A 25,126-nucleotide genomic window follows, 5' to 3' on the forward strand; every position below is an offset into this window, starting at 1 on the left:
TCTTTATTTTATGAAACAAGTCCTACTTCTATCGTACAGGAATCAATAGAAAGTCACTGAGATTACATTTATACCTTTATTACAAAAGACAATGTTACAAACATTACACAAAATTGAGCGATCACAAGTCTTAAATTCAATATATTACTAGTTTCCTATCAGGCCGGTTCCTCATGTATGCTGACATTTTACAAAATCTTCCGTATCAACATACTGAAAAACGCAGCCGTATTACAATATACGCTGAAAGATTAAACGCTTTAAATTATCATAATTTGGATTTACTATTTGTATGAGGGACCCAAAAAAAAAACATATTTTTGAAAAAATCTAGTTAACTACACCATTTACACATGTAGTTTAGAAAGCGTCAGTTGAATTTTAGAAACCATAAGATGGATTTAAAAAATATCACTTGTATTTCAGAAAAGGTACTAACTTTGATTTTCGAAATTGCAATTTGTATTACAGATTAGTCACTTGTATTATAAAAAAGGGCAGTTGGATTTTAGACGTGGTCATTTGTAATTTGGAAAATTAAAGTTGAGCAAAAAAAGTAAATAGTTGTGGTTTAAGCAGTTCAATGAAAAATCGATTTTTCTCGAAAACCGTTTATTTTATCGACATAAAGGAAGAGTACAATTTTTCGATAAAAATGTCAAGAGTATCCATTAATGGCGTTTGCAGCTGAAAATAATGACAGCTGTCAAAGTTTAAGTAAATTGTGTCTTAGGTCCAGTTAGTTCCTGCCTTTCGAAGACGAGATACCTGGTTTTCATGTCAAATAGAAGGTCTTTTTCGATAAAACATTAAACCCAATAATCATTACAATATACAAAGTGTTTCAAAAGTTACGGCCAAAACGTTAATTGGAAGGCAGTTCTTTGGGGCTGAATATTTCCCTTAAGAGTGACTTTAAAAAAAATATATATGAACAAATCGTATTATTTTGACCTCCCCTGCATGCCCCCGAGAGATTGTCATATAGTTATGGGACACCCTGTATATTTTATATAAATTAATACTCCCGATGGGCGAGTTTTTTTGCTTAAAGTGATATTAAAAAAAAAAAACAATAAACTAATAACCACATAGAAACACAAAAAAATCTGAAATTGAAATAACGCGTTCTAAAATACCTTTTCTGAAATAGAAGTGACGAATCTGAAATACAACTTACGTTTTCTAAAACCAAATTTACGATAATGAAATACAAGTTATAGATTCTGAAATCCAACTTATACTTTTAAAATCCAAGTGATATTTTCTAAACTACATGTGTAAATGGTGTAGATATAATTTGATTGTAGTGGATATTTAAAATGGTCATATTTGCTGTTTAGTTTTTCAATTTAATTTAACTCTTCATACACATTGTATCCTAATGTGTTGTTTATTATTTGTATTTGTTTTCGCAATTATTAGGAGTTTTTTTCTACTTTCTAATGAAAGTTTCGATGATATTGGACCGTTTTAAATACTCAATCAATAAAGTCTTCCGGTCTATAAGTTAAGCAGTAAACTTGTAAGGTGTTTTAACTAAACCTAAAAGTTCAATAATGCGTACAATTTGTTATCACAATTATGACTATCAGCGGTCAAAACGTCAAGTAAAAAACGTATTATGACAAATAATTGAGGAACCTCATCATTATAATCATTTTTGATTTTCTATCTATCAGTTTCCTCAGATTTCCTTTAAACCTTAATGTCCAATTCAATTAAACTTGAGTCTGATAACCAAAATACTCAAGTAGTCTCTAAAACTCGTCTGGTTTTAAAATGCAGAAATGATTATTGTATGGTTTGATAAAGATCAATAAAACAAACGTATGAGTAATGAGTATTTGTCACTTGTAGATCAATGCTATCTTCAGAAAATCTGTTAGATTTTCTCTATTTTTATGTTATTCTTATCGTCTGATAAACGCTGCAAAGAAAACCAAACATAACGTCGAACTTTAGTTCTTTTGATACAATTTTCTTTGAACTCTTCTAAACCCGATATTTATCCAAATTTATCAACTACCTGATTTGTAGATCAGATCAGATCAGATCTACAAATCAGGCACGCTAAGACTGAATATGGAGTCTGCAATTTCAGTTTAGTTTAGTTACTTAGCGAGATGAATGTACTTTATTTTATTTTACAGAATGGAGTTTCCCACCCTCACTTGTTGCAAGCAGTCAGTTTTCTATTTGAAACCCACTTTCAAATAGAAAATTGAATTTTGAAGACTTATTACTCAAAAGTTGCCGATCTATACTTTTGCACAACAAACTTCTAAGACTTGTTGGCTAATAATGACGTCCATCAGAATTAAGGTCGCATGTTTGCTGATTTTTTTAACCTTAAATTAGCAACAAGTTAAAACCTCAAAATGTAATCTCGGGCTTTATGTCTCAAAGTCAAATAATAATATGGAAACGTTTAAGTCAAATATGATAATCTTAATTAAAAAACGGAACTGTATTTTCACGTACTATTGCACATCCGAATATGTTGGAAAGCAGCAGCAAAATCCCGTAGATGTTGCATAAATGACGGCACATCCTGTAAATTCAAATTTTTGACTGTTAATAACAACAGAATGTTCGACATTATTATGGCCTAATTTGTTACAATTAGAAAAATGTCACTTTATACTAGCTTTTACATAGCTCACAGCGGGTTTGTCTCGAAAAATCAAGGTAATAGAACCACATTTTGATAGCCGTCATACAAGCCAAAAAAGAAACGTTCCAGTAAAACTAATATTGTGAAATTCAATAATTGACTTAAGATATTGAAATCACTTACCCGATCATTGTTAGCGTCAAAATGTCGGGCTAACACTTGGCAACCGCCCGCGGATACCCCCTCCAAACTTTGAATGTACTGGGGAAGGAATGTGGAAAAGAAACCTTGAAAATCGACTTCCGCCATACTATAGACGGCGAAAATGATATCATCGCTGGATAAACCTTGTCGCTTGTACAATAGAGTGTTGAGAAGTATCCGAAGTAAGTCGGATAGAAGATGAGTTCGGAAGACTCCCTAAAGTAAATAAATCTGTAGAACATAATTCAAAAAAATGATTCTATTTCTATGATAACCATGAGGGAGGACTAGGTTTGTACTGATTTACTTATCAAAACTGTTTTATTTCAATAATTTAAATTTGTGATTTAGTAGAAAGTTTACCAATTCTGATCTAATAATGGCGTTTATTTAGCATAAGAAAGCTATAAATATAAACATTTACATCATTAAGCGAATAAAAAACAAGAATTAATAACACTAAAAAAAAATGAAACAATACAGCAAATTTTAAAATTAGAAATTAACCTTACATTGAAACAATATGTTTTCTTAGGGACTTCTTAAAATCGAGTGTTGTAGTTTTTTACAGAGTTAGGCAGCATGTTAAAATCATACAAACCTTTATATAACACAGAATTGTGTCTCGTAAAAGGGTTAAATTTGCTTGACGTAACACTTACCTTATAGTACAGCTTCTTGTTGTGATTTAAGTCTTGTAAGCTAACCAAACTTTGTCGAAAAATATTGATATCGTCGACGAGCAAAGCTTCCCCGAACACTTTCAGGACAGCCAACAGTTGTTCGGGCCGTTTAGGTATGTCTGGTCCGACTTCGTCTTCATTTCCACCAGGCGAGAACCCCATCATCACTTGTGAATTGTAGAAATACAGCCAGTGAAAGCTTAGTATACTGAAAGTGTAATTATACCAACTGTAACCACAAAGTTGTAACGGATATGATAGAAATATAAAAAGATATATACAGGGTGGTCCAGTTTTAAATGTCAATAATTCACCATTTGATAGCCCATCAAAAAAATAAGTTGACAAACATTATGTAATTTTTGTAAAAAATGCTTCCTAACAAATATACAGTCTCCCAAATTTCAGTTTAAAAAATTTTTTTTGTCATAATTGTCAGACCGTTGGAGCAATTTTGATCAAATTTGGAACAAGCACTATTGAAATTAATACTCATTATGTGATTGTAATGACATTTATCAAAATTGTTCAGTTGCGTGGATACAGGGAAATAATCTTCATTTTCCCGCCTTATTTTCTACTGTCACTGGACATTTTTCAAAAATTACACTAATTTTTAAATTTATGGTTCAAGTTGGAAAATGAAGTATTTCTTGTAACATTGTGATGCCCCGGGAAAATAATAGCAATTTTCTTTTTGTTTATTTTTCAAAGTCAAAATTGTAATCAAAACTAAATTAAAACTTACGGAATTAGTTTGAGGCACATCTGAACACTACTAGACACAACACTTAAATGAAAGACTAGTTTGAAAGAAAAATCTGACTTCAAATCCTAAGCCAAACCTCTAAGAGATTTAATTGGCCAGCGTCGTTAATCCAGAAGCGGGGATATATTTCTATTAGTAGGTGTTTACAAAGAAAGGAATTTTTCCAAGTCATACTGTCGCCACAAATTCTCACCTTTTTGACCCCAAGCAAAAATGATTTATTGCCTGGAGCTGCAGGAAAAAAATTAATATTATTTTATTGCATCCGGCGACATGTTTTTGAAATTCCACCTTTTGACCTGTCGCATTCCTGCTCACAGAATGATGTAAATTTCGTAGTATAAATATTCACACCATTTTGGCAAACAGGCAGTCAGAACCGGGCAGTCAAAACTGAAACGTCGTCAAGTCGAAGACAAGTGTGAAAAATCGGTTAAAGTCCAAAAAAGACCTAATGGGGTCAAGTTCTAGTCATGTTCAGTAGTGCAAAATAAGTTAACCACGTAGCCGCTTGACCTAAAGCCTGTCACTTCAGCTCAACTCAAAATGTCCAGAAGGTACGTTTAAGCCAGAATTGCTAACTAGACCTAAGTCTTTGAAACCGAACCGTACCTAGCTGAGTAATGTACTTGGAATCTGAATAAATGTTTGACCCAAGATTGGTGGTTGTGTCATTTAGGGTATAGCGCTTGCCCCTCGAACCCCAAACATAAGCTTGTAAGACCCAAAATTGGAAGAAGGCATTTTTGGGCCATTACATTTGGTGTCAGGTGTGGGGTTGTTAAAACTATCCTAGAGGAAACAAAGGGTAGAAGGGGCAAGTTATACTTGGATTTAAAAGGAAAAAAAAAAAAATCCAAAAGCTATCCCTAAACATGGAGAGAAGAGGTAGAGGAGCAGAACAACACGCCAACCGAGATGACCAGCAGCCGACTAACCCCGTGGTTAATAATGGAGCAGTTATGTGCTTAGATATAGTACCAACATACGACGGACAAGGCTCAATTGGAGACTTTATGTCAATTATTGAAGAAACAGCGATTTTAGCTAATTGGAGTGACCGACAGAAAACTTGCATTGTCAGGCTAAAGTTACGTGGTAAAGCCAAACAATTTATTGATTCGGAACCAGAACTGCAAACTACCGCAGATTGGGCTAAGCTTAAGCAGGAATTACGAACGCAGTTCAGCCGCCCTTGTGTGAAAGGATCCGCCATTAAAAACTTCATTGAGTGCCGCCAACGCATAGGAGAAACCTGTCGTCAATATCTCACCCGTCTGAAGCTGCTTGCTAATAAAACCCTGGAGTTGACTGGAGATGCTACGGATGACGCCGCTGACCGACGCAAATTGGAAAAGGACATCTCCACACAATTTGTATTGGGCTTAGTGCATCCCTTAAAACAACGGGTACTCAGTAAAAACCCAAGCAACTTGACAGCAGCGTTAGAGTGTGCCGAGCAAGAGGAAAGTATAGAGAACCTAATTCATTCATCCACCAGCCGAGAGTGTCGAGCCGTTAAATTGAACCAACAAAACGTACAGCCTAGAAAGTATTATTGTAATATTTGCAAGAAGCCAGGACACACGGACAACTACTGCCGAAATGCAAATTCCCGAAATCTCCGTCAGGTTCGAACGAGAAATAACTTATGCTTTAAGTGTAACAAACCAGGGCACTACCAACGAGACTGTCCTGATACTAGACGAGCAACTCAAGTTTACAATAACCAAAATAGAAATACTTCTGTAAGGGCCAGAAATACAACCACTAGCAATCAGCAACAACGAACCTGCTTTAGATGTAACCAACCAGGACATTTTGCTAGGGAATGCACCGCCGAAATTGGGTCTTTAAATTTAAACTCCGACGCAGCCGCTTCCCAGCCCCGAAGCCCGGCTGCCATGGAGGCAACGTGGGAATAAGTGAAAGTGTTAGTGTAGGGATAAACATTTGCGAATGGAAGAGAATCTCCGGGCCCTGCAATGTTGCTAAGGTAACAATAGCTGAAAAGTTATATTGGGCACTGATAGATTCTGGAGCTGTTTTATCCCTAGTTAAACCCTCAGTTGCTCAGGGGTTTATACCGTTACAAAATAGTGGAATTAACTTAGTGGATATTCAGGGAAATAGTATTCCCATTTTAGGAAGCACGTATTTGCGTGTAGGCATTGGGCCAAGAAGAATTGTGGAACATGAGTTCAAAGTACTTGAAACTGAGAGTTTTCAAACAGATTTAATATTGGGTCTCGATTTTTTGCATAAACATGGTGCAACTATTGATTGGGGAAGAGGAGAAATGGTACTCCTAGGAGAAAAACTACCTCTATATGAAGAGAATTTGGGGAGTTTATATGGGACTTTAAATGGACCACAAGAACAGAATCAGACGCATTCACACACTGCTATCTCCAACGATCATTCATCGTTGCTACCAACAACGAGGGATGTGGGCCTTCAAACGATTGGTAGTCGTTTGGAAGCAATGGAAAAATCAAACTCAGAAAAACATGGATGTTCTGAGGGCAAACTTGTATGTTTCGGTGATTTTAAAATGGATTCACGAGCTGCCGAAAAGGAAGGCTCCGAAGTCCGGGGAGAATTTTTTGATGAGACTCATTATGTGGAAAATGAGGGAAAATCGTGGAAAATTTTATTAGAGGAAGATTTAATTATACCCCCAAGGAGCGAGGTGATTTGTTTAGCTAGTATAGCTGATTCTTCAAGAGTTACGACTCAGCATGTTGTCATAGAGCCATGTGAAGATTCTCAGCAGGGATTACTAGTTGCGAGAAGTCTCTGTAAAAAAGGGGACAAGGTGCCTGTGAGGCTCATGAATGTATCAGATAAAGATATGCTGGTACAGCGAAGACAAAGGATAGCAGACGCCTTTGAAGTGGATATTGAGAATAAGCCTGATGTACAAGAGCAAGCTATTAGAAAAGTAAATTTAGAAAGTACCCAAGTAATATTAAAGCAATTAAACCTGGAAGACGTCAAAAGTGACGACGATGCCAAGCTAAAAAGATTGGTTGTGGAATTTATAGATATTTTCCATTCTCCTGACCAAAAGTTGACTTGTACGACAAAAGTGACACACCGTATCATCACTGAAAACGTACCACCGATAATAAAGAGGCCATACCGAGTACCGTATCATCGACAACCAATATTGAGAAAGGAAATTCAAAAATTATTGGATGACGGAATTATTGTAGAAAGTCAGTCTCCGTGGAGTTTCCCTGCCATATTGATTGAAAAGCGAAGACATCCAGGTGAAGAGGTGCAATATAGGCTTTGTATAGACTATCGTGAACTCAATGCAATAACAAAAACAGATTTCTTTCCCCTGCCTAACATTCAAGAAACTATTGACAAATTGGCTAATGCGGAATTGTTTAGTACCATGGATTTAGCATCTGGATATTTTCAAGTACCCTTACACCCTGAAGATAGAGAAAAAAGTGCATTTTCGACTCCAGAGAATCACTATGAGTTTACTAGAATGGCCATGGGATTGAAGAACGCACCTGCTACGTGGAGTCGCTTGATGAACCATATATTTGCGAATCTTACTTACAACGAGTGCCTCGTATATTTGGATGACATCATTGTATTTAGTCCAGCCAATATTGACGTACATTTAGAGCGCCTACGTCATATATTCGAAAAAATGCGGGAGAGCAATTTAAAATTTAAACCAACTAAATGTAAATTTTTACAACGGGAAGCCGAATACTTGGGACACATTATAAAAGCCGGAGGGTACACTACTCAGCCTGAGAAAACTCGAATTATTGAAAACTATCCTGTGCCAAGGACAGTTAAAGAGGTACGTGCTTTTCTTGGACTTTGTGGATTTTATCGCAAGTTTGTTCCAAATTTTGCCAAGGTTAGTCACCCACTGACTCAGTTGACCAAAAAAAATGAAAAATGGCTTTGGACACAGAACCACCAAATCGCATTTGATACCCTGAAACAAGCTTTGATTAAGCCGCCTATTCTAAAGTACCCAGATATGAATCGTGAATTTATTTTGAACACAGACGCAAGTGCAACTGCAGTCGCCGCCATTTTGACGCAAAAATATGATGGAATCGAACATCCTGTATGTTACGCGAGCCGTACGCTAAATACTGCTGAACAGCGGTATTCGACCATTGAAAAAGAATGCCTGGCTATAGTGTACGCTGTTAAGAAATACCGAATCTACTTAACAGGAACTCATTTTACCATTATGACGGACCATCGGCCACTGAAATATTTATTAAATATTAAGGATCCAAGTTCCAGACTAGCCAAATGGAGTATGTTCCTAATGGAATACAGTTTTACCGTTCAATATAGACCAGGAAAAATGAATGCAAATGTAGATAGCCTTACAAGACTAAGAACAGTTGATCCGACGCAGATTTCAGCGGTATTACATGAAAATGAACTCACACCGATTTATGATGTACATTGGAATAAAGAGGATCTTATTCGCTTGCAGACTGAGGATCATGAACTCAACTGCTTAATAAATAATAGTACGTTGGACGAGGATACAGACTATATAATAATAGATGGACTTCTGCGAAAACGACGTAATTCAAACCAACGGAATGATCCAATCGTTGCGCCAAAATGCATAATCAACGATTTATTGAAAATATACCATATGTCGCTGTATGCAGCTCACCCAGGACAAAAGAAGACGAAGGAAATATTAGAACGGGATTTTTACTGGAAAAACATGCGAAAAGATATTCAAAGATTTGTCGAATCCTGTCCGTCCTGTCAAATTCATAAAACCAACCCTCAAGGACCTCCTGAACTCCAAAAAACACCCATTCCAACGCACGTTTGGGGAAGAATATCTTTGGACCTAGTGGGACCTCTAAATCGAACACGCCAAGGAAATAGATACATTCTCACTTGCGTTGACTTTTTGACTAGATACCCAGAGTGCGTACCACTACCTGATATAAAAGCTGAAACTGTCGCGAGAGCCTTTGTTGAAAATATCATAACTAGACATGGAGCTCCCAGGGAACTATTGACGGACTGTGGAAAGCAATTTATAGGCCACCTCTTTACTAACATTTGCAAAGAACTTGGAATTCACAAACTACGCACAACCCCTTATCATCCAGCAACCAATGGAATTTTGGAACGATTTCATAGAACGTTGAAGACTACTATCAGTCATTTCGTTAGTAATTTCATGGAAAGCTGGGATGAGATTCTGCCTTATGCGTTGATGGCTTATAGGAATCAACCTCATGAAGCTACCAAAGAAAGTCCATACTTTCTTATGTTTGGACGAGATATGGAACTACCAATTCATTTAACGATTAATGACCACGTACTACGATACGACTTAGACGAAAATTATGCCAGTGAAATGTTAAAGAAAATGCAAATTTCCCATGAACTTGCAAAAGAAAACTTAGCAAAAAGCATTGAAAGCAGATATGCTAAGCATAACGCCAGGAAACTAAAGCAAGAGTTTCAATTAGGCGATTTAGTGTTCATGAAAATTGTAGTTCCGCCTAAAGGGAACTTAGCTGCTAAATTTCAACCAAAATGGAAAGGGCCTTTCCGCATAATAGAAAAGAAGGGTCCTGTTACATTTAAAATAAAAGAACTTTCTGGACGAACTGAGCACATGATACATGCAGAACGCCTAAAGCCCTATAAGAATACATGGGATTGTGAAGAAGAGAACAAAAATGAACCAGACTCAACCAAGGATCCAATTGTAGACAACGAGAAGGTCCAGGATGAAGTGGATGAGTTTTTACTATATGGAGATGAAAGAAGATCCAGAAGGGTGCAACAAGATGAAGGTGATACTGATGAGGACACTGATACTGATACCATTATTGAAATAAGTGACGATGGAAGTGACGTTTCCACGTATGAAACCGGCTTAGATACTAGTCAGGAAGATTGGGAAGCCACCCCAGTCAATGTAGGCCGAACAAGAACTAGAGACATACAGCCACCTTCGCGGCTGAGATATGATCACTAATATAAAAAATTCTATGAACAGGTTCCAGTTGCCCGAACAAGGCGAGCGCGAGTTCTTAGGCCAATCGCTAGCCGACCCTATCCAATTTTTTGTAGGCAGACCTTTTGCCTAGAAGCCAAACGGGGATACGCATACGACGGGCCCCTGATCCAAACCAGCCAGGAACATCCCGAGAGTGACCGGTTGGTAATTAAAGTCGGTACGTTAGTTTATTCTTAATTTTTTATTTTATTTTATTTTTTTTTTTTTTGTTATTTCTTTATTTTTTATTTTTCGTTTTGAGTGCCGCATATTTATTTACCTTTTCAATTGTTTATGAGAGTAATCATGGAACATTATTTTATTGTTACTAGATTTTATTGAATAATCGTAGGATAGGATTTATACGTGTATAGTAGACTTAAAAATATTTTATTGGGACTGGCACGCGTAAGCGATTGTTGTTAGACCTTCTGGACAGATTTGCTTATTCGACAAGGTTTTCATACATTGCCTTAGGTCAAGTGCGATGTGAATGACTCGGATTTACGCTGAACATATGATTCAGAGTAGTACAGCGTTGCACTGATACAAAGCAAATATATTTTATATTTGCATTGTCCTACAGGGATGGGTGGGATGTGATGCCCCGGGAAAATAATAGCAATTTTCTTTTTGTTTATTTTTCAAAGTCAAAATTGTAATCAAAACTAAATTAAAACTTACGGAATTAGTTTGAGGCACATCTGAACACTACTAGACACAACACTTAAATGAAAGACTAGTTTGAAAGAAAAATCTGACTTCAAATCCTAAGCCAAACCTCTAAGAGATTTAATTGGCCAGCGTCGTTAATCCAGAAGCGGGGATATATTTCTATTAGTAGGTGTTTACAAAGAAAGGAATTTTTCCAAGTCATACTGTCGCCACAAATTCTCACCTTTTTGACCCCAAGCAAAAATGATTTATTGCCTGGAGCTGCAGGAAAAAAATTAATATTATTTTATTGCATCCGGCGACATGTTTTTGAAATTCCACCTTTTGACCTGTCGCATTCCTGCTCACAGAATGATGTAAATTTCGTAGTATAAATATTCACACCATTTTGGCAAACAGGCAGTCAGAACCGGGCAGTCAAAACTGAAACGTCGTCAAGTCGAAGACAAGTGTGAAAAATCGGTTAAAGTCCAAAAAAGACCTAATGGGGTCAAGTTCTAGTCATGTTCAGTAGTGCAAAATAAGTTAACCACGTAGCCGCTTGACCTAAAGCCTGTCACTTCAGCTCAACTCAAAATGTCCAGAAGGTACGTTTAAGCCAGAATTGCTAACTAGACCTAAGTCTTTGAAACCGAACCGTACCTAGCTGAGTAATGTACTTGGAATCTGAATAAATGTTTGACCCAAGATTGGTGGTTGTGTCATTTAGGGTATAGCGCTTGCCCCTCGAACCCCAAACATAAGCTTGTAAGACCCAAAATTGGAAGAAGGCATTTTTGGGCCATTACAACATTCTAATTTGAAACTTCGTCTACGAGATAACTCATTACGTTTTAAAACCTAAAAAAAACTGATATCTGGGATAGAAAAAATTGGCGGTTAGGATAGTTTATTTTATAATCAATGAACTGTCAGTGGTTCGTCCTTCAAAAAATAAGCAGATATGCATGTTGTCCTTTTTTAAAAGAACTCGTTACCAGGAAGATACAGCTTTTCAAAGTTCAGCTTCAAAAATCGTGTTTTTTTGTCATAATTTTGAGACCGTACAAGCAATTTAGATCAACTTTGGTTCAAGTATTTATAAAGCTGATACTCATTACTGAACGAAAGTAACTTTGGTCTAAGCTGTCCGTGTAGATACAAGAGAATTCGTTCATTTATTTTGAGCTACATTCTTTTTATACCTCTGGATTTCGTTCAAAGGGATGATAAATGATTATAATGAATCGTATTTTGTAGATGGCTTTAACACCCAGTAATGAGCATCAGTTTCAACTCCTTGTACCAAAAGGGCAAAAAACAGTTCAACTTATTTTTTGAAGGAGAATCTATGTTGGAGATATGTTCTATATGTTTGTTGAGACGAATTACTCATTTTTTTCCTTTGTTTATTGGGTCTTCTGTCTCACACAAAAAAAAGGTTTGTTGGGAAAATGGAATTTCGCACTAATCGGTACCTTTCACTACAACAATAGATAACCTTTCCTATTGGAATGACAAAAGTCAAAATTTATGTCAATTTTTATTGACAAAACCCTTCTCAGAGTTCCATATTGAACATTATCAGGTTTAATATTTATTAAGTTGTTGTTTTCTGTGTTCTGCCGTTGTGTTTTTTCTTTTTTAGATTCTCTGAAGACGGTGGTAGATTTTCCACCGAAACGTCAGCGTTTTTAGGTAACAAGACCGAGCCTAAGTCAGTGGTCTTGTGTTGGGACGACTAGGTTAATGTTATTTTCAACTTAGTTGAAAATAGTGCGAAATTCCATTTTCCCAACAAACCTTTTTTTTGTGTGAGACAGAAGACCCAATAAACAAAGGAAAAAAAAGGAGAATCTACTTCTATCCCTGCCCGGATATCCCTCTCTTCTTGGGTTTGAAAACGCAATAACTCGGTTATCTCGAAAAATCTCGTAAAAAAAATCGTCGGAATTTTGAATCAAAATTTTACAGCAGATACATCATCTCTCTTTCTAAAAAACTGTAATTTTTGGGAAATATCCAGTCATCGTAGAATGCCACTTAACAAGTTTGACAAAACGTCATTCAAATCACATAATGAGCATTCATTTCATAAGTACTTGTTCAAAATTTGATAAAAATTGCTTCAACGGTCTGACAGTTACAGCAAAAACGCGATTTTTTAAACTAAATTTTGAAGGACTGTATCTTCCTTAGGAAGCGTTTTGCATCAAAATGACATAGTGTATGTCAACTTATTTTTTTGATCGGATAGTGGATTATTGACATTTAAAACTGGACCACCCTGTATATTTAAAGTTGAATTAAAACTTACTTATAGTTGCAAATATTGAATAAACTTACCTGTACAGTAACTCCAAAAATGTCATAAACACATCCGGTTTTTCCACAGCCTGAGGCAACAATAAAGGATAGATACTTTCCATACACAACTGAAGGATTTCGGGCAAGAAAGATTTATTGGTCGACTCTCTCACTACCATACAAAATATATCCAGCAACTGCTGAACTCCTAGTAGGTTGTGCGATTGCTGTTCACTGAAATCTCCATATTTATGAAACCTCTATTTCCTACACCTAAACAGACTCACTTTAAAGCAACTTGAAAAAATATATGCATGGCATTCTTTGTGAACTCCGTTCCAATTTGGGACTGCAAGTTCTTCAACACCGAAATGAAAAACTTTGAAAATAAATTGTACACTTCTGCGTACTTTACGTAGATTGGAAACAATGATAGAGCGTGATCTAATGAAGGCTAAAAATGAAACATGTCAACTTTATTACAGTTAAATTAACAGAAGGTGAAGGTAACCTTTATAACACTGGTTAATTCCTTTTTAGCGACAATTGAATACCCTCTACAATACTCAATTATGAAGGATAAAGCCGGAAGTGTACACTCTACGGTACTTCTAATTTTTGCTTCCAAACTATTGGGAGTCAAGTCTCGAAAATCTCTGGTCAACTCATTAAAAAACATACCAATCAACAATTTGTATCTTTGTAAAGTTTCCTGGTCGAAGCATTTCAAATGCTTCAGCAGAATTTCACAAATTGCTGAATTAATTGTGTTGGTAATATCCGAAGATGCGAACTTTAATCTTGGGATCTAAAATTTAATCTTAACTACCACTACCAGTAACAAATTGTAGTAAGTTACCTCTTGGATAAACCCTGCAATTTCAGAGTGTTTTAACGGAGAAAGGTTATTAGGTCGTTTAGACAGCTCAAGCAGTAAAGCAGAGGCGGCTAAAGAGATTTTGGCAGGAATTTTATCAGTATCGACTAAAATAGGTAAAAGAATTTTTAAAATCACATCCGCGTTTGCACCGGGTTGTCCTCTAGCTTCCATCCAACCCAACCAAGTTTTTAGAGAAGCTAATAATTCACTTTGTCTACAAATTTCATCAATTTTGCATCATAAATTAAGTAAAGTGAAATTACGACTTACACGTCAATAAAGCTTTCAGTCAATGCTTGATTGTTAAATCTAAGGAGGTAAGTCTTCACTTTTTTGTAACTTGAGGCACTTTTCAGGGTGTTTTCCATGAGATTGTAGATTAATGGAGTGGCAGTTTTGTAAATATCCTCATTCTCTGAAAAAAAAATTACGTGATATACAAATATTGCCACACGTGGAAAAGTAATGAAACATGCATTGTTGAACAACTAGAATAGTATATTACACACCGAGGTGGGAAGAGTTTCATTACTCTACGGAATGAAACTTCCTACCGAGGTTTGTATACTATTTTATTTACAACCATCATATTTCTATCAAAATTTACAAATCATTGTTTCATTCTGAACATATCTAGAATATTACATTTAACAAAAAACTACCAAGCAGGCATTTTTCTCAGAATAATCAATCAGATATATTGTTACCGTAGATATGTGGTAAACAACTCACCAATATAAATAAATGTCAGAAAAAGTTGGATCGATATTCATTTCCGGATTAATAAATTGAGAAAAATGTCCTCCTGTGAAGAATTGACGTGTACCCCGCCAGAAATACGACAGGCTGCTGACGCATTAGCACACGGCTTGGTGCCAGAGAAAAGTAAGCATCGCTACCTAAAAGCTATTGAATTATATAGGAAGTGGTGCGAAGAAAAAAAGGTGAAGAATACCAGTTCCGAAAGTGTACTGATAGCATATTTTGGAGAACAATCCAGACAAAAGAAGCCGTCCACTTTGTGGGCAATGTACAGTATGATACGAACGATGCTACAAATTGAAGAAAAAACTGATATTTCAAAACATGGGAAACTGCTGGCCTTTCTAAAACGTCAAAATGTGGGCTTCAGGCCCAAAAAATCGAACGTATTTTCTAGGAAAAATATAGAGGATTTTTTAAACAAAGCTCCAAATAATCTTCTACCGATAAAGGTAAGATATTTGTGATCTTTAAATAGGTATTTAAAAAAAATAGTGTTTGAGCTTATACAAGTGCACAGTTATTATGGTATTATATTCTTCTTATTGTTTTAGGTCGCATTAATAATAGGTGTATCTGGAGCTTGTCGGACGGACGAATTAGTGAAAATGAAAATGTTGGATGTTACTTTTTTTGAAGAAAAAATTTCAGTTGAGATTCCAGATTCCAAGACAAATACAAGTAGATCATTTCTCATTACTGATCCAATATGGGTGAAGATCGTTCGAGACTACATAAATTTGAGAGAAAACATAGAAATCGATAGACTTTTTGTTCAGCTTAGAGGAGGAATAGCAAGAAATCAACCAATTGGGCACAATACAATAGCTAATTATTCCCAAAAAATTGTTACTTTTTTGAATTTAGAGAACTCGAAAAGCTTTACAGGCCACGCTCTAAGAAGAACCGCCGCTACGTTACTTGCCAACAGTGGAGCAAATGTACTCCAATTAAAAAGGCTGGGAGGATGGAAATCTAGTACTGTGGCAGAAGGTTATGTGAATAGCTCAATGGAGAATAAAACCAAAACTGCCGTTATGCTGTCCCAACGTGCCATGTCTTCTGAAGCTGTTGCAAGTAGTCCACAAACCTCAGTCATTCAGCAGCAAATTAATTTGTCGACCAAAGAGACAACTGTTGGAGACGCCAGTGCTGGTACTGGCCTAAATATTTCTATAAACACTTATAATAATTCAAATGTAACCATTAATTTCAATAAGTAGTTTGTTTTAGTTTAGATCATGTTAATTTTAGTATTGTAATGTATTATAGGCATTATAACCGTTAGAATGCATACAATTCGAGTTGTAATACAGGACATTTTTCTCAATTTATTATTTGCGAACTGAATATCGATCCGACTTTATCTGACATTAAAAAAATTTGATTCAATCATCTTTTTTTTTTTAAATATTAACAATCACACAATTTTAGAGGGCGGGAAATGAGGGCGGAAAGTGAGGGCGGGAAGTAGAGGTGCGCAATATGATACTTCCTAACCTTCAATGACGTTAGTAATGACAGCATTACATATATGGTTGTAAATAAAATGTGTTACTTACCATTAGTGTAAAAGTGGTGTGCTAAACTGGCTAAGGCAAAAGTTAAACTGGAATAATCTCGAAGAATATAACCAAGTTTATCAGTCTCGGCGTTATTAGAATAGTTAATCCAATTTTCAGAATACTTTTCCAACGCCCTAAACTCGGTATTACACAGATTCCAGGAATTTAGCTGAAAACGATCAGTAATTTGGCACTGCAAATCGAAATTAAAGAGTAACCTACAATCTGATTAAACATTTCCAAAGGTGCGAATTGCGCGGAAAGCGATATTACGTCCACTGATGATTGCAGGAAGTACTGCCATTCGGTTTTACCCTTAAATTTTGTCAATTATTAAGCTTACCGCATTTTTATCAGTTACAAACTTACATCATCATCCACTTCAGCTCTATTAACGTCAACAAGTTGGGAAAAGTTACAGCTGAATTGGAATTTTTTGATTAAGGCACTACCTAAACCTAAAAATACTTGGGAATACCTGAAATTACAACTAAAATAACTACTGCCTGGAATAAGTAAATAAATCAGTATACTTCTGTGCATTATTGATCTGGACTTGCTTGAAAAACACGGACCACACGTTCAAGCAGCGCGTAAAACACAAAATGCTGGGTAAATGCATGGTGTACTGAAAAAACATGGACAAAAACTCCATGCAACTAAATGATGGGTCCATTTCAAATCGCCACAAGTGCTGCTCGATTAACAACACGAGCAGTTCGCATAGTTTCGTCACAAACCTTTAAACAAATTAAAAACTTTGATCTCATAGTGGATATTGTGAATGCACGAATACATACATTTCGTCCGTACTTTCGATTCGATACGAAGCGCAATTACTAACGATGCTTAGCAGCTCCACCACGTGGTTGTAAATATTCCTGAAAAATTCCACGGACCCAGGCGGGCTGCATTTTCGGTAAAATATTTCGTTTATTGTCGATATGGCACTAACGCAAAGATCATCGTCGTCCTAAAACGCCATTCTTTACTCTAAGCTAAATGATGAAGTTAATGTAGTGCTAACCTGCGAGTAGGTCGAAAAATTAGTAAAACTAAATATGGCCCTGATCAGTTTCGGAGGCACTTGCTCCAACGACACCCACGTGAAGAGAAATTGAACGGTGACAAGAGCTTCTTGTCCCAACACTTTCAAATCGGGTCGGAATTCGACTGATGATATGTGATTTGCCAAAGGTTCGTCAGCGGTGGAATGATTTGTGGGTGAAGGCGGAGGTGTTGCGGTGGCAGTGTGCTTTGATTTTGTGCCTGTTAATTAATCACAGTGATATAATAAAATTATAGGCTCTACGGTCAAAATTTTTGTTGGTTTGGAGGAAGTCAAGTGGTATTTATATTTATTGTAAGTATAATAAGTTCCACTCGTCAAAAACAGGATTACAAGACTCTCAAAAAAACTTTAAGACAAATTACTGCTAAATGGAGGTTTCAAGATAGTGCCACAACAAGCAAATTCTTAAATTCGTCCTAGAGGGTTAAAATAAATGTTAAATTATCTGTAGCAATTTAAAAACGAACGTTAAAACTAACTAGTGAGCAAACGCGCAATGTTCTTGATTTTTAAAAAAATTGAAAATAAAAAAAGGGACCTAATTATTAGCTTTACTACAGAATCGGAATTAGGCTGTTTTGAACTTATTGATTGAACTGTAAATGCCACAAAATACATACTAGCAAATACTTCCAAACAACCTGTTCCTGATTATTCAAAACTGAAATGTCAGCACACAGCAGCAAGATAAACCGGCCTGTCATAGAGCTAAATCTACAACAAAAATGACCGACCTCATAGTCATAGAAGCAGTGTTGCAATAAAAGGATAACACAAATTAAAGCAAAAATTAATAGAAAAATTTGCTTCTGAAAAGTGTACCCACTAGAAAAATCCATGTCCAATCAAATTCGGGTGATTACAAAATCAAAGGATGTGTTAAATCGGGCTTGATAAGCACGTTTTAGGCAATAAATAAATCAATTACAATTCTAAGATCAAAATACTAATGACTTATAAAAAAAATAATATAATATTTTACTTCACTTTCATTGTAACCAAAAAAAAGCAAAACTTGATCGAAATCAACAATACTTACTGACATTCTCCAATATACTGGTTAGTAAATCAAAAACAATGGGAATGTATTCATGAAGTAATTGGGTGACTTCCTTCTTTCGATTCGCGCTCTCAAAAACGGCGTTCAGTCCCATAAATTCTTCGCATGCGGTTTTTAGTAGTATCAGTCCGGTTAATTGGTTGAAATCGTTGGATTTTAAAAGCTGAAATCAGTCAATAAGTACTGAATCTAATACCCGAATTATGAACTATACACATTATACTTTTTGTTTCAGTTTATGAAAGGACTGAAAAACACTATTCTGTTATTATTTGTATCTAAACAAATAACAAAGGATAGTCAAAAATACTCAAGTTGTAGTAACACTTACCTGTAAAATACAATCAAAGAAAGATGGATAACGAGTGGGCCAATCAATTTTGGCAATATCAACTAAAAGCTTTGCATACTTATTTCGTAAAAAGTTGGGCGCAGCATTACTTTTAAATATCAGATTCGTTTGGAGTACTGTTTTAACTTCTTCTTGCAGTGCCCAATCTAGTTTGGACCACTGTTGATTTATCATAGACTAAAAATAAAAATGTACACAAATATTGCAGAAAACAGCTTTTTCTCTGAAATAAATATCTATGCCAAAAAGCCTTTTTACTTTCCAATATTATTGAAACTGTTTATTAATAATAATTACTATTAGTAATATTAAATTGTTGACAAATTAATTTTATAATCAATTTCTCTAGGAGAGAGTGACACTTTCCAGCTATGACATTCATAGAGTTAAGTTTAATAGGGTGGGAGGGACATGTCTATAACTGGCTTGCCAAAAATTGGTATGTTAGTAATTGACTTGCATATGTTTGCATAGAGTTAAAGCTTTTTAGTGCATTTTTCATATCAAAAAATTAAAAACTAAGTTAGTTTACTAATATTTATGAAGTTTCTAGTGAGGTACCTGAGGTTCAGAATGGGCACTTAAAATGTGCAAATTACTGTTCTGTATGATTATAAAGCAATAAACCAAAAGTTTTAACTTGACTTTTGTAACAATATTGAAATATAGCACTTCCACTAAAAGCTTTACTTACCCACTCCTGTAGGTATGTTCCAGAAGAATGATTTTTTTTTAAATTACAGTTTTGTTTAACTGACTGCCAGGATAGTAAGTATACTCATAATATTTTAGTAAATTAATTTCAGGGAGTTATGTTAAACTGGTGGAATGTCTCATTGGACAGGATTAAGAACAATCTATAAACAAATGTTTAGTGACAGATAGTAAATTCAAGATTATATTTTTGATTTGAAAGATGTATTTACTGTAGGGCTTTGACCTGGTAAAAGTATTCTCAAGAAGTTGTAAAAAATATTAAAACACATGCCTGATTTAAAATATTCAACGTTTTGATGGTACCTACAATAAATGGATATGGTATTTTGTGTGAAGGGTTTTAATTTAAATTGTATTATTATTCTGAGTATCTACTATACTATTGTACTAGTAATACTTTTATCTTGATTTATCTGCTCTTAGGTTAGGTTACATTCTGTCAAGCATTGAAAAGAATTAAATACATAAATTTTAATACAGTGAGCCAGTGACAATAAAAAAATCACTTAATTTTAAGTTCAGTAAATTATAATAACCAATAGAAAGTCAAGACAACTTACTTCCAATGTTTGCAGAGAAAACATTGTAACATAATGGCTGGAGGTATGCATAATAAAATAGAGACACAACTTTCCAAGATTTGGGACTGTTTTGATAGCACCCAATTGCACCTCGATTTCATGTTTTCGCAAATTACTAGTATATGGACTAAAAAATTCCTCAAACAAATTTTCGATGGACACTAATGAACTGTCGCTGTTAAAGTCCTGAAAACCGTAAAAAAACGATTAATTTACAACTGTGGGGGTGTCTTGCCTCAGCCAGATTAGAAATTTCAGGTTATATTACAGTAGAAATGAGTAAAAAAAAATTGCTCACCATAATGATTGGGTTAATATCATGAATTTAACACTACATTGGATTCGGAAATTTACACCGTATTTTACGTTTGTTTTTTTTTGTTTGTTAAATTATTAAAGAATTAATTTTTGTTGACATATTTATCATTATTTTTCTTTGGCATTTGGGTTAGTTACAGTTTTGACAGTTGACATTGAGCCAAACGATCATAGGTTAATTTGCCAGTTGACATATTGTGTTCTCCTTGTCCTAAGCATATGAAATGTGATTAGGAAGCATTGTTTATCTCACTCCGACCTAATACAACTTTGTGGATACTGGCCACCAGGTGGCTCCTACTTTGGGTAAGTTTTTAAGTTCTCTTGATTTAAATATTTAAATTATTAAATAATAAAATGCTCATAGGTGTGCTTAATTTAAATTTCCAAACTAGATCTTAACAAGCGTCTTCTATATATTCTGTACAGTACAAAAAAGTTAAGTTTTGTTGAAATAAAAGTCAAGTTAGGCAATAAACAAATATATTACTACTAAAAAAGGCAGTGTTCTGCAACTTGATAGAACATCACCTTAATGTGCTTCACTGCTTTGCTTCACGCCTGATCCTACAGGACCATGCCTACGTTCCCAAATCATTCTATGTTTTTGTTTCATGTATGCACGTTTGGCATCATGATAGGCTCCTAAATCTCCATCTGCAAAAGATGATGTTTGCTTTATTATATTCAATTAGACTGAACTTACATTTGATAAAATAGTTTGTGGTAGCATCTTCATATGTCTTCAGCAAAGAGTCACATTTTTCTACATGATCAGGTCTTTCATACATTACACAGGCCTCAAATCTTTCACGCAGAATAGTCGCGATTTCCGCCTCTACTAATCTAAAAAAAACTTTTTGATCTCAGTTTGTAATTAGTAAAAACATTGAAATATATTTTATATATGAATTGAAGAAATATTAAGTGAACTAAATCCACATTGATCACTGTGCTATCCATTAACCAAATCTAGATATATACTAGACGGTAGACTAAATGCTAAATTCAAACTAAGCTTGTAAAGCGAAATGTCCTACCTGTCTCGCTTATATTGCATATTAGCCTCATGAACACAAACCACATCATCAGAGTAACATTCATCAATCGTAGGAACCCTCCTGAACCTTTGGTGGTACCATGGGTATTGTGTCTGGTTGGGCAACACAACCTTTTCTGAAATATTTACAGTTCTACATTATTATTGTTATTATATAATTTCTTATAAATGAGGTTATGTCGATTTTACCTCTAAACCAAGTGGTAGGACCGTCGATGGCTCGTCCTACCGCGTATAAAAACCCTTCAAAGGCATTTCGGGGTTCATTAGGTGGCACCCCCATGATAAACGTTAATTATGTTACCCTGAATTTTAAATTAATAATTAATAGTGAATGATAAGAAATTTTAAGAACTTCTCACCTTCACCAAAATAGTCAAAGTGTCATCTGTCATTGTCATGTCAGTGTCAGTGTTGTCGTTAATGTCAGTTACAAAACTCGGAGTGTTCCAAATACACCCACGTCCGAAAATTGCTCAAGTTTGCAGTTAACCTTTTAAAGTTGTTAATAATCTCCTTCTTTTCAATTTCTCCAAACTTTCATATAAAAATTCCTAAAGAAAAGACTCAAAATTTTCGAGCACAATGAAACTTACAAGCTCCACAGTATTTTTAACATTAATAAAATAGAACATAATTAAATATAAAGCATAATATGCCAACCACACAATTTAATGTTCTTGGTCATGAAGTTTTCCTTATCATATAAGCCGGCAATCTTTAAATTATACAGTGTGGAACAGCCAAATGGAATAAATTCGATAACGAATAAATGAGAGCGTGTTTGGAAAAACGCTTGGACACGTCGATTTGTATTTTTAGATGCGCATTTATTAAAAAAAATAAAAATTATATAGGGTGTGTCATGTGACACAGGCCGATACCAACTTTCTTATTTTAAATACAACCCCCTGTATATTATTAGTTTTTTGGATTCTTCAGAAAATTCTAGACATAATTCATGTACAATGTCCCATACCTATCTTCAACTGTTTCGGAAATATTACGTGTTTTCAGATGTATTACTAAAATTAATAATATACAGGGGGTTGTATTTAAAATAAGAAAGTTGGTATCGGCCACTGTCACATGACACACCCTATATAATTTTTATTTTTTTTAATAAATGCGCATTTAAAAATACAAATCGACGTGTCCAAGCATTTTTCCCAACACGCTCTCATTTATTCGTTATCGAATTTATTCCATTTGGCTGTTCCACACTGTATAAGTAACAGGTAAAAATAACAGTGTTAAACTTGCATATTAATTTTTATTTCAACCAAACACAGTTTTAATATTATTGAGGCAAAGGTCCGTCCCAGTCAACGATTCTACAATCCCACCATATGTATTTTCCTTTCAGTTCTTGGGTGCTTAAAGCGGCAAATAATGAAGAACGAGCTCCCTCATCGGTTGTACTTTTTGCGGTTTTGTTCATGTCGGTTTGAATCCAGCCCGGATGGACGTGATTGATTGAAATATTACGGTAGGGCTTTTCCTGGTCGAACAATCTTTGTTGAACAATCGTAAGAGCGCTCACGCCCACTTTGGACACTAGATAAGCATTATCTCCCCAACCTTCTGTTATGTGTCGATTTTCTTTTGCTATCCTAAATATGAACACATCTCGTCATAGCTAAGAACTATTGAGATATGTAAAGCTTTAAAAAAAAGAATGCCGTAAATGGCTTATCTATAGAGGCCATAACTAAAAATGATATCTAATCTAGTTTTATTCAGGATAACTAATAGAATTTGAGCAAACTAACCAGCATTCTTCAATTACCTTTTATAATATTGTAAATTTATGCTTACTTGACAAAATCTCTCATCAGTGCGCTCAAGCTTTCAATAGTCAAATTAGAATCCTTAAATTTGTTTTGTAAGTCTTTTGAGGGAAGTCTCTGCAAACGTCCTGCTGAACTTGATACGTTCACCACACGAGCGTTCTGCCTCAATAAAGGAAAAAGAGTTTCGCACACTTTTAGCGTCCCAAAAAAGTTTACTCTCACATCTTGTTCAGCTTGTTCTCCGAAAGGCAATGAAGTCTATCAGAGAATTTTATTTATTGGTTATATTATTAGTGAAAGAAACGTTTGGCGTTAATCCAGTATAGTCATAATCACTTACATCTAACATAATTGCAGCGTTGTTAATAAGAATATCAATTCCTCCATAAGTGTCTTTAATGTGATCCCTCAAAGCGTTAATACTAGTTTCATCGGTTATATCCAATTGGTGAAATTTGGGGTTTAATCCCAAGGCTTTTAATTGATTCACAGCTTGCTGGCCTTTTGTGGCATTACGTGACGTTAAATACACGTCTCCATCGAATTGTTCGCACAGGCCCTTGACTATTGCATAGCCAATGCCTTTGTTACTGCCAGTAACCTGCCAAATACTTATTGAAATAAATTAAAAACTAAATATAAGTAATGTACTTACAATAGCTACTTTTCGTCCAGTACTGACTGTCATGATTAATATTACACTTTTCACTATTTATTGAGTAAATGTTAATCTGTCTTTATATAGTAAACGTGAACCACATAGATAACGTCTTGTTTTTGGGGCCTAGAAATATACTGGCCACAAAAACCATACACATGATCGCTGTACTAGATATACTATAGACAAAAATATTGTTTATACAGGGTGTCCCGCAAGGGACAAAATTTTACTACATGTTCTTAAGGTGAATTCGAGTCGAAAATGTCTTATAAACGTGGGTTTGCAAATGCTTCCTTGCCAAGATTTTTTAAATCCCAAAATAATAATTATTTTATTTAATAAAAAAATTACTCCTACTGTGAAAAAACCTGTTTACAATAATTGTTCAGTGTCCACATTCACATTGTAAGCATAGTTTAGCCTTTTTAATGATGTTGCTGATACCTTCCCATTTTTTCCCAACACGGTGGTTATTTTAGGTTGTCAGCGATATTTTTAATTTCACAAAGCAGTTCAGGTATGTGATTTCTCTACATACATTAATCTCTTCATATGTGTTTAATATACTAGAGATAACTATAGATACTTTTTGGCACAATAACACTATTAAATTTAAAAAAAAAATCATATATTGGTAAGGAAGCATTTGCGGACCCAAGATTATAGAACATTTTTGACTCAAATTTACCTAAGGAACACATAGTGAAATTTTGTCTCTTACCTTGCGGGACACCCTGTACAATCCATTTATCAACAAATACAGCGTCCATTTGCCTCCGCTAAAAATAGTTAAGTAGTTTTTGTTAATCTCCAAGGGTCTCTGAAACATTTTTTGTATTACTATCCTTTTCATTTCATTTCGTTTAACAGGTTACATTTAAAAAAAAGCTTTCATATTTTCGGTATTTATAGATTATTTGCTTTTATATTAGTTTGAATTTTGTAGGTTTTCAAGCTTGCGTAATTCTATACTGATTTTTAAATATCTCCATCCGTTTCCAGAGTATTTCAAACGTAATCTAAAATCTTAAAAG

The 25,126-nt window shown here is 35.0% G+C and overlaps 4 protein-coding genes across 4 annotated transcripts; 1 reads left to right on the plus strand and 3 right to left on the minus strand.

Moving 5' to 3' along the window:
• Positions 1 to 62: 62 nt before the first annotated feature.
• On the minus strand, positions 63 to 20,724 carry ebo (exportin ellipsoid body open). The gene is made up of 18 exons (XM_081994490.1): positions 20,559 to 20,724; positions 20,240 to 20,446; positions 18,942 to 19,139; positions 18,590 to 18,773; positions 17,506 to 17,747; positions 17,279 to 17,451; positions 17,012 to 17,218; positions 16,848 to 16,956; positions 16,701 to 16,793; positions 16,476 to 16,647; positions 14,422 to 14,566; positions 14,131 to 14,365; positions 13,783 to 14,079; positions 13,559 to 13,725; positions 13,311 to 13,505; positions 3,484 to 3,712; positions 2,801 to 3,037; positions 63 to 2,554 (listed from the first exon to the last, which is right to left on the minus strand). Exons 1-18 carry the CDS (start codon positions 20,559 to 20,561, stop codon positions 2,477 to 2,479), a joined length of 3,171 nt encoding a protein of 1,056 aa, XP_081850616.1. The 5' UTR covers positions 20,562 to 20,724; the 3' UTR covers positions 63 to 2,476.
• Positions 14,595 to 15,934, plus strand: LOC145735013 (uncharacterized). The gene is made up of 3 exons (XM_081988708.1): positions 14,595 to 15,365; positions 15,468 to 15,854; positions 15,920 to 15,934. The coding sequence occupies exons 1-3, from the start codon at positions 14,949 to 14,951 to the stop codon at positions 15,932 to 15,934; spliced, it is 819 nt and encodes a 272-aa protein (XP_081844834.1). The 5' UTR covers positions 14,595 to 14,948.
• A 320-nt stretch (positions 20,725 to 21,044) lies between the features above and the next one.
• Positions 21,045 to 22,009, minus strand: ND-PDSW (NADH dehydrogenase (ubiquinone) PDSW subunit). Its single transcript, XM_081982802.1, has 4 exons — positions 21,828 to 22,009; positions 21,619 to 21,754; positions 21,285 to 21,424; positions 21,045 to 21,235 (listed from the first exon to the last, which is right to left on the minus strand). Exons 1-4 carry the CDS (start codon positions 21,919 to 21,921, stop codon positions 21,111 to 21,113), a joined length of 495 nt encoding a protein of 164 aa, XP_081838928.1. The 5' UTR covers positions 21,922 to 22,009; the 3' UTR covers positions 21,045 to 21,110.
• Positions 22,010 to 22,891: 882 nt separating this feature from the next.
• On the minus strand, positions 22,892 to 24,311 carry LOC145725428 (carbonyl reductase [NADPH] 1-like). Its single transcript, XM_081974196.1, has 4 exons — positions 24,087 to 24,311; positions 23,772 to 24,032; positions 23,457 to 23,689; positions 22,892 to 23,251 (listed from the first exon to the last, which is right to left on the minus strand). The coding sequence occupies exons 1-4, from the start codon at positions 24,117 to 24,119 to the stop codon at positions 22,939 to 22,941; spliced, it is 840 nt and encodes a 279-aa protein (XP_081830322.1). The 5' UTR covers positions 24,120 to 24,311; the 3' UTR covers positions 22,892 to 22,938.
• Between the last annotated feature and the right edge of the window lie 815 nt (positions 24,312 to 25,126).

Source organism: Ips typographus, linkage group LG1 (genome assembly GCF_016097725.1).
Source record: "Ips typographus isolate SLU linkage group LG1, UJ_Ityp_2.0, whole genome shotgun sequence".
NCBI classification, from domain to species: Eukaryota; Metazoa; Arthropoda; class Insecta; order Coleoptera; family Curculionidae; genus Ips; species Ips typographus.

What these genes read in the sequence shown, in the direction of transcription:
- LOC145735013 (XM_081988708.1), top strand. Translation starts at nt 14,949, where the DNA reads ATGTCCTCCTGTGAAGAATTGACGTGTACCCCGCCAGAAATACGACAG. An exon ending in ATAATCTTCTACCGATAAAG is followed by an intron (nt 15,366 to 15,467) that starts GTAAGATATTTG and finishes TTATTGTTTTAG; the next exon opens with GTCGCATTAATAATAGGTGT.
- LOC145725428 (XM_081974196.1), bottom strand. Translation starts at nt 24,119, where the DNA reads ATGACAGTCAGTACTGGACGAAAAGTAGCTATT. An exon ending in CTGGACGAAAAGTAGCTATT is followed by an intron (nt 24,033 to 24,086) that starts GTAAGTACATTA and finishes AGTATTTGGCAG; the next exon opens with GTTACTGGCAGTAACAAAGG. An exon ending in CTGATGAGAGATTTTGTCAA is followed by an intron (nt 23,252 to 23,456) that starts GTAAGCATAAAT and finishes GTTCATATTTAG; the next exon opens with GATAGCAAAAGAAAATCGAC.
- ND-PDSW (XM_081982802.1), bottom strand. Translation starts at nt 21,921, where the DNA reads ATGGGGGTGCCACCTAATGAACCCCGAAATGCCTTTGAAGGGTTTTTA. An exon ending in ATGCAATATAAGCGAGACAG is followed by an intron (nt 21,425 to 21,618) that starts GTAGGACATTTC and finishes AGTTTTTTTTAG; the next exon opens with ATTAGTAGAGGCGGAAATCG. An exon ending in CACAAACTATTTTATCAAAT is followed by an intron (nt 21,236 to 21,284) that starts GTAAGTTCAGTC and finishes CATCTTTTGCAG; the next exon opens with ATGGAGATTTAGGAGCCTAT.
- ebo (XM_081994490.1), bottom strand. An exon ending in CAGTATATTGGAGAATGTCA is followed by an intron (nt 17,748 to 18,589) that starts GTAAGTATTGTT and finishes ATTAATTAACAG; the next exon opens with GCACAAAATCAAAGCACACT. An exon ending in TTTTTGGAGTTACTGTACAG is followed by an intron (nt 3,713 to 13,310) that starts GTAAGTTTATTC and finishes TTACACTTTCAG; the next exon opens with TATACTAAGCTTTCACTGGC.